The sequence below is a fragment of the Copadichromis virginalis genome, linkage group LG1 (assembly GCF_057382275.1).
Source record: "Copadichromis virginalis isolate Kocher_CV1m ecotype Utaka linkage group LG1, C_Virginalis_male_GT1.1, whole genome shotgun sequence".
Classification (NCBI taxonomy): Eukaryota; Metazoa; Chordata; class Actinopteri; order Cichliformes; family Cichlidae; genus Copadichromis; species Copadichromis virginalis.
This window is the reverse complement of record NC_140618.1, coordinates 28,783,292-28,798,120: the sequence shown is the minus strand read 5'-3', so window position 1 is coordinate 28,798,120 and position 14,829 is coordinate 28,783,292. Positions and strand designations below refer to the sequence as shown.

Below are 14,829 nucleotides of genomic sequence, written 5' to 3'. Positions count from 1 at the left end.
GCATAAACTGCCAGCTTATACAAAATGATAAGTTTTCACACTATTAGTAAATCTTGTGTCCTTTGAAAACTCCATGTACAGTAAATACAGCACTTCCTTCATCCATCCATTCATACATTTTCTTCCGCGAAAGGATGGATACACCCTGGACAGGTCAGCAGTCGCTGCAGGGCTAACAGATAGTCAGACAAACATTCACACCTATGGGCAATTTATAATTGCCAGTTGAGCTCACCCCACTAACTGGATGTCTTTGGACTGTGGGAGGAAGCTGGACTACACGGGGGAAACATGCAAATTCCATACAGAAAGGCCCTGGCCAGGTGGCGGATTCAAACCCAGGACCTTCTAGCTGTGAGGCAACAGCGCAAACGTCTTGTTAACCAAAACCATATTTACTTTAGTGAAATAGTTTGACGGTCAATTACAATTTCACTTAACACAAAAGTAACACGGGACAATATATTTAAAACAGCGACACACACAGTGTATGTCACTCTTGTGTTATCAGTTTTCAGATGCAGTGAATAGATGAAAGTCTGCAGGCGTTTTGCTCTCAGTATTTACTGTAACGGTCGTGTTCGGACATCATGTTTCTCACTCATCAGAGATGAAGTGGACCACATACAGCCTGACGTAGCTGTGGTCCCAAACATACAGGTGTCTGTCCTTTGGGCTGTAGGAGAGCATTGCCAGCACTTCACCAGCAGACCTCAGGTCAAAGGTCACATTGACCGGCTTTCCCTTCAGCAGGTCAAACGCAAAGGTGACTCTGGTGTCTTTGGTGTCGGTGACATACAGGACGCCACAGGCGATGAAGGCGTTGCCGGCTTTGATGCGAGGATAGGTGGTGTTCACGTAGGATGTGACGGAGAAGGTCTTCTGGTCCAGCTGGGCCACCATGATGCTCTCGTCAACATTGGATGCAAAGATCAGCCACAGGCCGTTCTCATCTGCTGCCAGCTTGAAGTAGGTCTTAGAGTTGGGGAGCAGGTAGGCGAGGTTGTTGTACAAAGAGTTTTCAATAGTGAGAGTCTGAAGTCTTTTGGTGCTGAAGTCAAATCTGTGAACACACAAGCAGGAAGCTGCTAAATGAAGGATGTGGAAGTCATAAAAAATCACCTTGATGTGCATCGAGTGGCTTTAAGGCTTACTTGGCAATGCTGGGAGTGCCAGCAGCATGATAATAAAAGAAGCCATTGTGAACGATGTGGCCGCAGCCTTGATAGTACTTTATAACGTCTATGGTGTCGCTGCTGTTCTTCTGGAAAAAGGAAATGCTTTTGTACTCCTTCAGCATGCGACCTGGGGAAGAACAAGCAAAATCTTTACTGCTAAAAGACGTGGAGATTATAAAAGTGGGGACAGGAGCACATGCGCGACACTCTGTAACCAGCCTACCAGAAAAGTGATCCGCCACCCATATTCGCTCATCGTTCAGCTGAGCGGTGTCCTTCATCCATGTGCCAAATGTGGTTTTCATCTTTGTCACATTTCTGGGGTTGATCAGAGACTTAATCAGGCAGTCTGTGGGGAAAAACAAAAAATCTCAGGGGATTTACTCACAGGTCACATGACTGCACATGAACACAACCTCCTCTGGAAACGTACCGTTCCTTTTGGCAGTCTTCTCGTGTAGTTTTTCTGTCTCCTTTACAGGTGAGGTTTCATCATTTGGAATGGCATGTAGCCCTGTTAGAAGCAGTTTCATCCTGTTTTAGTCATGTCATTGATGGACTAGTTTGTCAGAAGGTTTCAATTAGACACTTTATGGGGAGGGGGGGGGGGGGGGTCTTTGAATTTAAAAAGAGAGAGAGAATTTGAACCTTCTTCCCGAGAGCTTTGATTGCATTGAAAATTATTTTGTCAACAACTGTTTTTAGGAACACAAATGTCACCTGCAAACTATGACTGATCTCTCACCCTGATTATGAGAAGCTTGGAGGTGAGCTCTGCGGTGCCCTGTTCTGGGAGGCCCCTGAGGCCCCGGCGGGCCAGGAGGACCCATAGGCCCAGGTGGTCCTGGAGGCCCAGGTGGACCTGCTCAAATGGAGAGAATGTCTAAATGTTATCCATTTAAATTTATTTTTATTTCAGGTCATCTGCAAAATGGTTCAAGTCAATAAAGTTCTACTCACCCTCAATAATGGCATCATTGGATGGTTGGATCTTCTCTCCGGGTGGGCCCAGCTCTCCTCGCTCCCCTCTTTCTCCTGGTTCTCCTTTCTCACCTGGTGGCCCTGCGGAGAACACCGTGCAAAATAGCTAGAACATTGTATTCGTAACCTCAATACACTTTGCCCCATTGTTGAAATGAATTGTCCCATTGAATTGCTGGCATGAATCATGCCATCCACTGTGGAGGAGAGCAGAGTGAAGTGGGAGAATACTGGAAGACAGTTTTCCAGTTCATTCAGCTGAAGCCCAAAGCCACAGAGATGAATAATATCGGCAAGGGAAGAAAGCTGTTTCAAACTCTTCACTCATTCATGAAGCAAAAATGTGAATAAATTCTGCTTGCATTGTGATACATGGACAGAAAGAAGTCTGTGCGTGTGTGTGTGTGTGTGTGTGTGTGCATGCCAAGGAGTTTAAGTGGCTGTTTCTTCTTTTTTGCTATTTTAATACTTTTCTCTGCAGGTTATACTCAACCTTTTGACTTTTACATTGTGCCAGTACTTCTATGCTTAAATGGCCAAGATTGCCTGAGGACAAAATAAGGATGGATGCCGAGTGAAAGCACTAATTCCTTACCTTTTCTTCCTCTTTTCCCATCAGCCCCAGGAAGTCCATTCAGTCCTGGGATGCCATCAGTCCCATTGTGTCCAGGCAGGCCATCTGCACCAGGCAAACCTAGAGTAACACAAAAAAATCTTTACTGTGGACTCAACGAAAGAATAAACATTAAAAAAAGACTTATCAAGAATATGGGTCACTAAACCACAAAGGAGACATACCCTACAGCAGGTTTTAAATTTGGATTAGGAATTGTGGGTTGACTTACCCGGCGGACCTGGAGGGCCTGTAAACGAAAGTTTAGAAATGTTAGAGAATTTTTTAAAAGTAATATTCTGAACATGATCACATGATTCATACGAGTAAAACATACCAGCTATGCAGACTCCCCTGGTGCTGTTGCAAATATCAATCAGCACTTTGATCTGAAGTAAAAGAGGAAATAGAAAAAATATTAATGCAGTAAATTTAGCAGCATACTTTACCTAAAATTACTCTATTAAAAATAAAAACCCTGCACCTTTTAACGTGCCAGTTAAAGATTATCTGTGTAGACTTCAGAAACCCCTTCATGTTAAAAGACACCAGCGGCCATTAAGGAAACTGCAGTTAGCATCGTGTTAATTGTGTGGTGTTCACACTCAGTAGGTATGAGTCAGCATTCTGTGCACAGGCCAGAACATGAGCCTGACATACACATTAAACTGACTGATCATTTTGGTAGATGAGAAATGTTACTACAGTCTGAGTATTAAATGTTTTACATTTGACTCTGAGCTTGGTTATTATAGAGAAAAGAGCAAGAGGAGCTAAAATATTGCATGGAGATTAAGAGCTTGTTGATGCTGACCCTAGTTCATGCAAAGCGGGCATCACCTTTTTAAAGTGCAGGTAGAATAACTCTGACTGCTGCACACTTTTGCTCTGAGGCAAGGTGCTCTAAAGGAAGATTAAATGTCGCTTTCTTTGGATGTATGGGGTAAATCTAACTCCAGTCTTTTTATATGATAGTCTCTAGAATAGAACATCCAGTTTCTGTTTTGTAGTTCAAAAACTACTGACTAGTTTTACTCGTCTAGGCTTTGATTGCAGAAGGGTAAAGGGTTCATGTTCAGAGCAAAAGGGGACTGCACTGACTGAAGTGCTAGCTTGAAATCTGATTTGCTGTTGTCTCACAGTTGAATTTGTGGCTCTAACTTCATCCATTATGCATCTTGAAATCCGCCAGCTACACATAATGCCCCCAAACCCTTACCGTTACCCTCTGAGTCATCAGAAGCTAGTTAATGAGTTTCACAGAGTGTTTCCAAAGAAATCAGACTGTTCAATGTTACTGAGAATGTCAGGAATGTTTCCTTTTTTAAGTTACATTAACATTCATTGGCTCAAATTCAGTCATTCACATTGGTTGAAATTCTTTTGTATAGTGCTTTTAAGTCACTATCTATAGAATAATATTTAAGATATATACATAATTATCTGCGAGGAATATTATTATTATTATTATTTGATATGTAATAATATTTACTTTGTGGCAGTGACTAGAGTAAGTCATATTCAATAAGACGAGCATGATTTGAATGCAGAATCTCAGTATGTTAAATAACTACAGTTTTTCTGTGAAATGTAGCTGAGTAGAAGCTTAAAATGGTACAAAATTAAACTTCAAGTGTGTTTACAAAAAAGTAGTTTGATAAATGGAAATATTCTGTTGGAGTTTGATTAGGACATCTAAACTAAAATTCCTGTAATCATATTACCACAAACAGGATCTGGAGCCTTCGGCGCTGCCAGCTCGTCAGGCTCCATGAGCGTTACGACTTTCAGCCATTAGTCCAGTGAACCATTAGCGACAGCATTATTAAGCAATCACAAAACAAGGAAGCAGGCTGAGCTGCTCTAAATGTCCTGGCTTGCCTTCTCTCTCTCTCTCTCTCTCTCTCTCATTCAAGGATCTAGACTCACCGGGACCATGGAGTATGTCATCATCATCATCATGTCGTCCTGCACCTGCGCCTTGTGGTAGTGCTGGCTGTGCCGCTGCTTGTGCTTCTCGTGCTTCGTCCTCTTGTCGGTTTCCTCTCCGACCTCCTGGCTGGCCTCCTGCTCACTGATCTCCTTTCCCTCCTCCTGGCGAATCTCCTGCAGCTCCTGCTGTAGCTCCTTTTCCTCTTCTTTGCTCCTCTTGTTCCTGGAGTATTGGTACTGATATTGTGGCTGTTCCCCCACGCTCGCCCGCAGCCCTGATGCTCCTCTGGGCACCTCTTGAAGAAACTCCACCACAGAGCTCTGCTCCACCTCCATCAGCCGTGCCTCTGTCTGCTCCAGCCTGGCACACTGCTGATTCTGCTGGACCAAGAGCACCAGAAGGCCTATAGAGTTCATCAGTGCCACGACACACGTCCCGTACAGCACCATCCGCTGAGGGAGAGTCATGCTGGGTGTGGGAATCCACATTGTCACCACTTCACCTCCTCTCTTCTGGGGGTCAACCACTGACCTCAGCATTCAAAGAGAATGAAAGAACAGTGAAACAGCACAGAGGATGTGTTAGCTCTATGACCTTATGGAACAAGGTGCTCCCAACAAAAATCAAAACATCTAAAATTCAAAGTAATCCAAGAGACAGGAAGACTTTAGCGGAAATTTAAGCTCTCGTTCAGCTTGTTTGAAATCTCTAAATAAAATCTAGTCAGCTTCAGTATCTGAGCTCAACACTGGTGGTCTGTCTGAAGGCAGACTGGTAAATACAGTGGCTGTTCACCAAGTGGAGATGGGGTTATGTATGTGTGTGAGTGTGTGTGTGTGTGTGTGTGTGTGTGTGTGTACATGCAAACCAGTGATGTAGGAGTGGGCATTACACAATCTTCTGAGCTTGTCTGGGGAGAAACCCCCGCCTGTTCAGTCACCTGATTTATATTCATCTGAACCCATTCTACTGCACCGCCGTGGGCAGACTGACATCTCTCTCACACACACACATGCACGCGCACATATATGATGAACACACAAGAGGACTCAAACACATTACAAGAAAGCACGAATACACCAGAAAAAAAAACAACTGTTCACTGGTACATTTACATTATTACACAATTACATTATTATTATTATTATTGTTGTTGTTGTTGTTGTTGTTGTTAGGCCTATATGGCATTAAAAGAAAATACATTACATCATTACATATTACCACTATAGCTCCACTGAGTTCTCTCCTTTTTCCCACCTCCTGTATCCTTGAATTTCTCCCCCCGGCTCTCGTCCTTGTCACATCCTCACAGCTTCCATTCACCAGGCGCAACAATGGCCCATTTCCACAGCTTTGATTTAGAACTGAAAAATGACATTTAACTGGAAAGGTGACAATTCAGCAGAAAAGAAATTAAGGCATTTGAAGCTTTTCTCCCTGCAAAAGGTAGCTGGTACAGCCTGCTTTGGCTTAAACAAAGATGTGACTACCTTAATAGTGCTTTAATGAGGAAGTTAATTGGCATCTGTGGTGTTTTAGAGCACTGCTCACTTCATGTCGCTGACCTACATGCTCTTGCAGCCGCGTTAAAGCCCTTTTACACAAACACACACACATGGGTTCAGCATAGGAGGAGGTAGAGGAAGAAATCAGCCAAGCAACATAGATTCAAGCCCTGAGCTCACCCTGTAGTGTGGGTCACTGATGGCCAGTGGTTGGACAGCTTGAACTGCTCCAGCCAGACATGTACATATGAGTTTTTATAATAATTTTCTTTTCTTTTCTTTTCTTTTCTTTTCTTTTCTTTTCTTTTCTTTTCTTTTCTTTTCTTTTCTTTTCTTTTCTTTTCTTTGCATTCCAGATATATTTTTTTGCAAAGGCTTATTAATTATTTCATACTAAATCTATATTTTGACATTCCCTCCTGTAGCCTTTTCTCCTTCCTAAGCTGCAGCTGCTGGGAAAGCAGCTTTATCTCTGTTCTTCCCACAGGTCCATGTTCGAATTCGGACTCCTGCCCAAGGACAGACAGATGGCCAGCCTTCCTGAAGACTTCATCCACCCTCCCACTTCTTCCTGCTCAGAAATTTAAAATTTATTAGGACTACTACAGAAATAAAAGTGAGGGATTACTTGTACTGCAGGTAAGTCCTCTCATAGTGTCAACAGAAAAGAATAAAGTGGAGTTCAGCGTGTAATGTCAAACAGTAAAGGCAACACTTTCTGTTGCATGTAGCTTGTAATGTGCAGCGGCGGAGCTGGTGGGGAAGGCAAGTTCAGCTTCACAGTGTTATCATATCTCATGACCAACTCTCCAGTGCTGCTTTAAATGTGAATCATGTGATAAATTCCCCAAGGTTGCTCGGGCAGCACAAAGCTGAGAGTCTGCTTTCTTTCGCTGCTGGTCAAAATCATCAGTCTCTCCTTCTGTTCTGTTAGTTTGAAAGTGAAACTTCACCCTCTTTAACTTCTGAGGTTTTACACGTGATTAAAAATATATATATGATTTTAGCAGGCTATTTAAATATAACCTCAGAAGAACAACAACACGTGGTATAAATCAGCACACTCTTTTTTTAAAGCAGTGTTTGAGTTCATTGAGGTTTGAGGACATCTCTCTTTCAGGGAGACTGTTCTAGATGTGCCAGTGATCTTTCAGAGAGAACAGCCTTTCACCTGTGGACAAAACAACTAGCCATACCTTTTCAGTCTATTTCTAATTGTACTGTCTTGAACTTTGATGTTTAAGATGCTAGCTGAGGTTTTCAGTTTTTCTGAGCACTGCACAGTCTGAATTTGCTGGGACGTCCACTCCTGCAATGACTGTGGATGGTGATAAATTATAGGTTGTGTAAATTGTGTGTAACCCTTGTGCAGTATGTAAAGCATTAGAGCTGAAAGAGGGTGTACTTAATTTTTTATGTTTATCTAAATATGTGATGTAATAATATAATCCTACATATAACACATATTCTGACATGTCAAAAACCTTTTCAACAGCTCGTTTCTGAATAACTCCCTAAACATATACTAGTGATAAAGATGCGGTTGACCACAACTCAAAGCCCAGAGACGAGGTTACGCACACTTCTACTTTTTAGGAGAAACAAAGGGGGCTGTCGTCGCTTAATCATGCAGAACAATCTAGGTCTACGCCATCACACAGGGCATCGTTATCGAGGCAGGGGCACAGCACACAGTCAGTCATTTGAAGTGTGCACATTCTTGGACTGGAGTGTGGGCGGTGAGTTTGCAGGGTTCTTTATGCAGAATGAGCCAAGGAAACAAAGGCAGGCACAAGAGCAGACAGCATGGGTTATGTTGAGGATTTTTAGAATTTATAATGCTCAGCGGAGAACTGAAAGTGGCTAAAAGTCACAGATAATGTCAATATTCACCGAGTTGTTCCATGTTTTTAGTTCACAGACCAGCTTTAATACTGATGACCTTTTTTTTTTTCTCCACTTTGTTTTCTGGCGAGGAAAATTCTTCCACCAGTCTCTCCATTAGCTACAGCTATCCACTCTTTCTTCAAACTGTCTGGGGGCTGGAGATGAACAGATCAGTCTAGCTTTACTGTAGTACATAGAGCATATCATCTTCATTTATTCATCTGATAAACAAATAAACAAATACAATATGGTATCTGCATTTAACACTGGTATTATGTGTAACTTATTTCCTGGCTTCACTGGATCTGAGAGCAACGCCAAATAAATTAAAACACAGGAAGCCAGGATTAAATGGATAGCATTTTCCTATTTTTTAGACTTTACTGTAATATGATCACATGTGTGAGTACAATATGAATACATAGCAGCTCTGATTAAAACAAATAGCTCTGATTTTGAATGAAAATGTATCACCTAAAATCCAAGTCAGCTTTTGAACATAAATCTAGAATCAATGTAATGAAGAATATAATTCAAATGCAATTACATATGTCAATATTAACATTTAATCCATTCCCTTGTCTCGCTTGTTTAATAAAAACAGATGAAAAATGTGCATTTATTGAAAAGCTGATTTTTAATAGGCAGCTAGAGCAAATAACACTGATGTTCTCAAGTTCTCACAGGCAAAGCAACTTCTTTTAAAGTTTAAAGGAGGTGAAAACCTTCTCATCAACAAAATGCCAAATATGAGCTCATATTTGCCAACATGCAACCGCTGAACTAGGTCCTGTAAACCCAAGGGCACAAGCACAAACCCAATCCCTCAAGGTTGCCACAGTATTGTTTACCTTTTTCCTGCAGTGTTGTGGCTTTTGCATTACCCTGACCTGGCACGTAACCAGCTCAGACCGCCTATAAAAAGGCAGATGTGAGCATTCGGACCCTTCAGGTCTGTGCAGGCTGCTCTACATCATCACCCTTCTCGTGGATCTGATCTCTACTTGTGAACAGGCGATGGGTCCTGTAGGCTTAGACGCCGTGGTGGCAGATCTGTCCGTGACCTCAAATGCCATCCAATCGCATGGAATATCAATGGCAACCAGAACGCTGATACTGCTCGTCTGTCTGCTGTTGGTTGCCTGGAGTCACACGGACAAGAAAATTGCGCCAGGTTGGTTCAGGTTGCTCTAATTAGGAGTTTGTTTGTTTTTACAACAGAATGTTGTGAGAGCTGAAATATATTTTCTGCTTTTTTAATACAACAGGTCCTTCTTTCTGTTTGGGTTTGGGCCCACTTCTGTCATATCTGAGATTTATCTGGACTGGCATAGGCAGAGCCAGCAACTACTACAATAACAAGTATGGAGACATTGTTAGAGTCTGGATCAACGGAGAAGAGACGCTCATACTAAGCAGGTTAGTTGCATTCAATCTGTCAGTGCTGATGCTACCAAACAAGCCAGTCAAGAAGTAAAATGAAAAGCTTCAGTGGATTTTTTGTTATTGTTTTTTTTTTTTTTTTAAACCAGAGCTTCAGCAGTGCAGCATGTGCTGAAGAACGGAAACTACAATTCACGTTTTGGGAGCATTCAGGGACTCAGCTGCATCGGCATGAACGAGAGAGGCATCATATTCAACAACAACGTAACTCTGTGGAAAAAGATACGCACCTATTTTGCTAAAGGTAAAACTGGAACTCTTTCATGAACTTCAAAACAAAGTCAGCTATTCAAATGTGATTTTTAAACAGCAAATATTTGTCTAAACGAAATCATAAAACCATCTCATGTTGTCAGCTCTGTCAGGCCCAAATTTGCAGCAGACGGTGGATGTTTGCATCTCTTCCACAAAGGCTCACCTGGACCACCTGGACACCCTGGGACTCGTTGATATCCTCAGTTTGATGCGCTGCACCGTGGTGGACATCTCTAACAGACTCTTCCTGGGCGTACCTCTCAATGGTGAATAGGATGCATGAATATGTTACTTGCGTTATCATGCAAGCTGTACATAAAGAATTTCTTGTCTCCAGAAGTGGATCAAAAAGATATGGGAACGATTTTAGCATGCTAATATATTTATGTTACCTTGCATCCAGAGAAAGAGCTGCTGCTGAAGATTCTAAAGTATTTTCACACATGGCAGGATGTGCTTATCAAACCTGACATCTACTTCAAGTTCGGCTGGATTCACCACAGGCACAAGACAGCAGCGTGAGTCACTCAGTCTCATACATAAGCCCACCTTTAGTTTCATCTTTTTAAATATGTGTTATCTGTTATCTCACAGCCAGGAGTTACACGATGCCATTAAACATCTTGTAGATCAAAAGAGGAAAAATATGGAGCAGGCAGATAAGCTGGACGACATCAACTTCACGGCAGAGCTCATATTTGCACAAGTCAGTCTACGAAGTATTCTCCTTCTGCAAATATACTTTCATTTAAAGTAAAACCTTTCACTTGTGGTACTTGTGTTTTTTCATTTTCAAGCTGTCTCAGCAGTTCCTCTTTGCATGTGAAATGCTGGATTTCTTTTCCGCCTACCAAGTAAGGTCAGACAGCATATTTGCATTCAACTGTGTTTTCAGAACCACGGCGAGCTGTCTGCTGACGATGTGACGCAGTGCGTGCTGGAGATGGTGATCGCAGCTCCGGACACTCTGTCCGTCAGTCTCTTCTTCATGCTTCTGCTCCTCAAACAAAACCCACACGTGGAGCTGCAGCTGCTACAGGAGATAGACGCTGTTGTGGGTAAGAGGCTGCAGCAGTTAAGAAAAAATGCAATTATAACTGATTTGCTGCACATCAAAGATACATTTTGACACTTGGCACTGTTTCACTCTACACTGACAGCTCTTACTATTACGCTTACACACCCCATTTAAAAGAATAAGTCCAACTATATCACCAAAACCACAAAACCTGGCCACAATAACCTTCATTAACTCAGGAGTATTGCATTTCACTGCATTTGCTCCAGGCTGAAAAACTTGAATTCACAACAGTCTGTTGCTGCTACAGGTGAGAGACAGCTTCAGAACCAGGATCTTCACAAGCTGCAGGTGCTTGAGAGCTTCATCAATGAATCCTTGCGCTTCCACCCAGTGGTGGAATGCACCATGCGTCGAGCCCTGTCTGATGACATCATGGAAGGCTACAGGATACCGAAGGGCACAAACATCATTCTGAACACAAGCCGAATGCACCGCACCGAGTTTTTCCTCAAAGGCAATCAATTTAATCTGGAAAACTTTGAAAAGAATGTGAGTAGTGCTTTCATTGCTTTACTTTTTCTCCTGGTTAGAAAGAGGTGGAACTTGGTTGAAAAAGATGATGTCACACTTATTTGTTCTTGTCTGGCACTTGTTCCAGTTGCACCAGTCAGCAATTAGAAACACGTCAATCAGAATCTTTCAGTCCAGCCCGATGAAGCCACACCCACACAGATCATCTGAGCTTCGTGTTCTTGAAAATACATCTTTCCTTTTACTTTTTTTCTCATCGGTCCTCTTGTTCTGCCTCCAGGTTCCTCGGCGCTACTTTCAGCCGTTCGGTTCAGGCCCTCGCTCGTGCATTGGCAAGCACATCGCCATGCTGATGATGAAATCCATTTTGGTGACACTGCTGTCTCAGTACTCTGTTTGTACTCACGAGGGCCCGACCCTGGACTGCCTCACACAAACCAACAACCTTTCCCAGCAGCCTGTAGAGGCTGATCATCTCCACATGAGGTTCTTACCCAGGCAGAGAAGCAACTGTCAAACCCTCCGAGACCCGAACCTTTAGCTGTACCTGTACTTTTGTATACTTAATTTGTATAATCTTATAACGACACAAAGCTAGCCTTTATATTTTGATATACGCAAAGATTGTAATTGTACTCAAACTGTATGCATGATGTGAAATGTACATTTAAACCTGCTAACACTGAAATAAATGTAGATTATTGTGTCACAAATGTGTGTTGTCGTCTCATCATTTTGTCTGCATGTCATACATATTTAGTTCACAGTTTTTTGTTTTTGTATTTTTTTTATTTGACCCCACATTTTTCTCATTCTCCTTTTTTAAATATCTTACACCTAAATTGAACTAATCACACGATTAATAATTTATTAAATGTGGTATAAATGTGCGTTTGTCATTTAAGAACACAGAAAATGAAAAAGGATTTCAAATTTGTCCTTTTATTACAAAAAAACAAAAGCAAAGGCAAAGTCCAATGGAAGCAAAGGGGAATGTAAATACAAGTTATTACACAGAGAATAAGTAGAAGAAAGCGATGCATTCTAAGTCTACTCCAACTCTGAGAAGTAAGTTCATTTAAATTTTTATTGCACATGAAAAAAAGCGAGAGAAAACCAGGCATTTTCCCAGAGTTCCTCTGCACCCACACACTTTAATTCCAAACAATGACACAACAGCTAACTCCCCTACTGTTCTGTGCAAAAGTCTTCAGCGAGCCTTTATTTCTTTAAATATTATTTCTTCCAAAAAGCCAAATTTTTTGTAATTTTTAAAGTGCTCTTGAGGAATAGTTTTCCAGACCTTCTGAAAGTCTTTGAATGCTTTTCTTTGGACACTTCTTTTTCACTCATTGTTCTCTTTTCTTTTGTGAATCTCTGAAAAATGCAAACGATAACACAGTTTGACAGGCATGAAATAGTATTTTTGCACCAACAAGGTGATTCCCAAAGAGCTATAAGGCAAAGACTTGTCATATTTCAGCACGCTGTGTCAGGCTTGAAAAAAACCAACAACTATGTACAGCAGATAAACAGTATCAGGAAGTCATGTCGTCACAAACAGTGCCATTTTATAATCCACAGACAACCAATGCAAGTCTGATAACACCAAAGTAACCAGATCTCTTTTGTCTAATTGCAAAACAAGCAAGAGATGATTCACTTACTCCAGTAAACGGTGCATTATGGTGCTTTTCAATAGATCTAACATGTGTGACTTTATGATCTATAAGGCATCGTTAGTCTCGAAATTGTTCTGAGTGGGTGATAAAACTGCCCTTCGACAGCCACAAAAAGAAAAAAAAAGGCATCTCTTGTTGCAATTATGTAACACTAACATTGGTCAGGAGAGGGCGCAGTAACACCTAATACAGTGATTTGATCTTTATCTTCAGCGTCTAGTCTTTTCATTATGTTCAGTTGCTCTGCCTTTGGGCAAAAGTGGCTAATACATTTCATACTGAGATGCTTCAGCTTGTATTGCTTTGCTAGAAGCAATCAACAAACACGCTGAACAATCACTGTTCAATGTTTGAAAGAAAAAGGGCTGAGAAAGAAACTGTGTTCAAACAGGCAGTGTGTGCAGAGTTTCAGCTGCGCAGTGCAGTTTCTGCATGTCAACAGTCAGCTGTGTGTCAGTGATACAAGAGAGTGACACGATCAAAATAAGAGTATCTGTCTCAGCTTGACTGATGCGACCTCTTGGGGCCTTATGGTGCTGATCACAGTGAGATGGGAGGGTATTACAGTTTTTTCTGATTGCTTAAGCACATTTTTTGTAACTATTGGCTAATTTTGCAAAACTCTTCACACAAATAAGAAAACCTGTCACCCAATCATCAAAACATTGTAGTTCTCTTGCAAAAGCAAACACAGCTAGATTAACTCTTCACACCTTCGTAAAAATGGTGTTTCCGTATCAAACAGTACACACAAGCCATCATCTACTAAGCACACAATGCGCCAACTGCACACTGATGGTATGAATACAAAACACATCTGGCTTTTGCTTTCTCTGTGCACAAGGTAGGCTATGTCAGTTTGAGCTCATACTTCTGTCATAGATCCATAAGCATAGAGGGATCCAAACTTCAAGTACTGGTGTTTAGTCAAACACATCAAAACAAACACAAGTGTTCATTTCCAAGTATAGGATTATTTGCAATCGCCATAATGACTATATGGGTTACTTGGTCTGCAGTGAACATGCTTCCTCTGCCCCCAGCATCTGGTCATCTAGCAATTCTGTAAAGTAACAATTTCAGTATTTTTACATCAATGGTATTGGTGTGTTTCTCATTGGCATATGGCAGTGCTACAAATCTTTGTGCGGAGTGACTGTGCTAACCGATTCTCATTTCAAGATGTCCTTATGGTACTTGCTACAGTGTAGCGGCTCGAGTTAGGCTGGACCCGTTGGCCAGCTACCCTCAGGGTCATTCCACGGTTGATTACATGGTCCACTATTGTAGCTCTGATGTCATCAGTAATTCTATTTCTTACTCTTCCTACCCTTCCTCTCCCCCCTCCTCGTCTTCCTCTTGCTCCTCCTTGTCCTTGTCGTCCTCTTCATCCTACTTCTTCACCTCCACGTCCTCTTCCTCGGCCTCCTCTACTTCTCACTCTTTCTGCTCCCTCCATTGTACTCCGCACACACAGCTTACCTGTATTATAGTGCTTAGGCTGATTGCAAAGTGAACTAATTATCTAAGAAAGTTTTGACATGTGAAAGTGTGCCAGACAGTTGGCAAATTAGTGTTAATGATAGCCATACATGTGTATACTTTTGCTAGGAGTGTGTTGGAAATTTGGTAATTGAGTGTTGTGCAGTGAATTGTGCCTACAGCTTTGCAAAGTGTGTGTTACAAAATTGCAAACTGAGTGCAAAGCAGTTTTTGTGCTTTTAGTTTTGCAAACTCAGTGAGTGGTTTTGCTATAAGTCTGAATAGTTTTAGAGATTGTGCTACAGGAATCACAGTTAG

At 41.7% G+C, this 14,829-nt stretch overlaps 2 protein-coding genes across 2 annotated transcripts; one reads left to right on the top strand and one right to left on the bottom strand.

Moving 5' to 3' along the window:
• Positions 1 to 374: 374 nt before the first annotated feature.
• Positions 375 to 5,474, bottom strand: gldn (gliomedin). The gene is made up of 10 exons (XM_085458133.1): positions 4,702 to 5,474; positions 3,110 to 3,161; positions 3,005 to 3,022; positions 2,755 to 2,853; positions 2,139 to 2,240; positions 1,924 to 2,040; positions 1,612 to 1,692; positions 1,402 to 1,527; positions 1,155 to 1,305; positions 375 to 1,063 (listed from the first exon to the last, which is right to left on the bottom strand). Exons 1-10 carry the CDS (start codon positions 5,242 to 5,244, stop codon positions 598 to 600), a joined length of 1,755 nt encoding a protein of 584 aa, XP_085314259.1. The 5' UTR covers positions 5,245 to 5,474; the 3' UTR covers positions 375 to 597.
• A 3,616-nt stretch (positions 5,475 to 9,090) lies between these two features.
• cyp19a1a (cytochrome P450, family 19, subfamily A, polypeptide 1a) lies at positions 9,091 to 12,014 on the top strand. The gene is made up of 9 exons (XM_085458125.1): positions 9,091 to 9,271; positions 9,366 to 9,516; positions 9,630 to 9,784; positions 9,897 to 10,061; positions 10,199 to 10,313; positions 10,390 to 10,501; positions 10,691 to 10,853; positions 11,124 to 11,365; positions 11,628 to 12,014. The coding sequence occupies exons 1-9, from the start codon at positions 9,115 to 9,117 to the stop codon at positions 11,886 to 11,888; spliced, it is 1,521 nt and encodes a 506-aa protein (XP_085314251.1). The 5' UTR covers positions 9,091 to 9,114; the 3' UTR covers positions 11,889 to 12,014.
• The last annotated feature ends 2,815 nt before the right edge of the window (positions 12,015 to 14,829 follow it).

Excerpts from the sequence above, each read along its gene's own strand:
- gldn (XM_085458133.1), bottom strand. The coding sequence starts at position 5,244 with ATGCTGAGGTCAGTGGTTGACCCCCAGAAGAGAGGAGGTGAAGTGGTG. Across the intron at positions 2,041-2,138 it reads CAATGATGCCATTATTGAGG|GTCCACCTGGGCCTCCAGGA; the intron begins GTGAGTAGAACT and ends CCATTTGAGCAG. Across the intron at positions 1,064-1,154 it reads GGCACTCCCAGCATTGCCAA|ATTTGACTTCAGCACCAAAA; the intron begins GTAAGCCTTAAA and ends GTGTGTTCACAG.
- cyp19a1a (XM_085458125.1), top strand. The coding sequence starts at position 9,115 with ATGGGTCCTGTAGGCTTAGACGCCGTGGTGGCAGATCTGTCCGTGACC. Across the intron at positions 10,502-10,690 it reads CAGAGCTCATATTTGCACAA|AACCACGGCGAGCTGTCTGC; the intron begins GTCAGTCTACGA and ends CTGTGTTTTCAG. Across the intron at positions 11,366-11,627 it reads TGGAAAACTTTGAAAAGAAT|GTTCCTCGGCGCTACTTTCA; the intron begins GTGAGTAGTGCT and ends TTCTGCCTCCAG.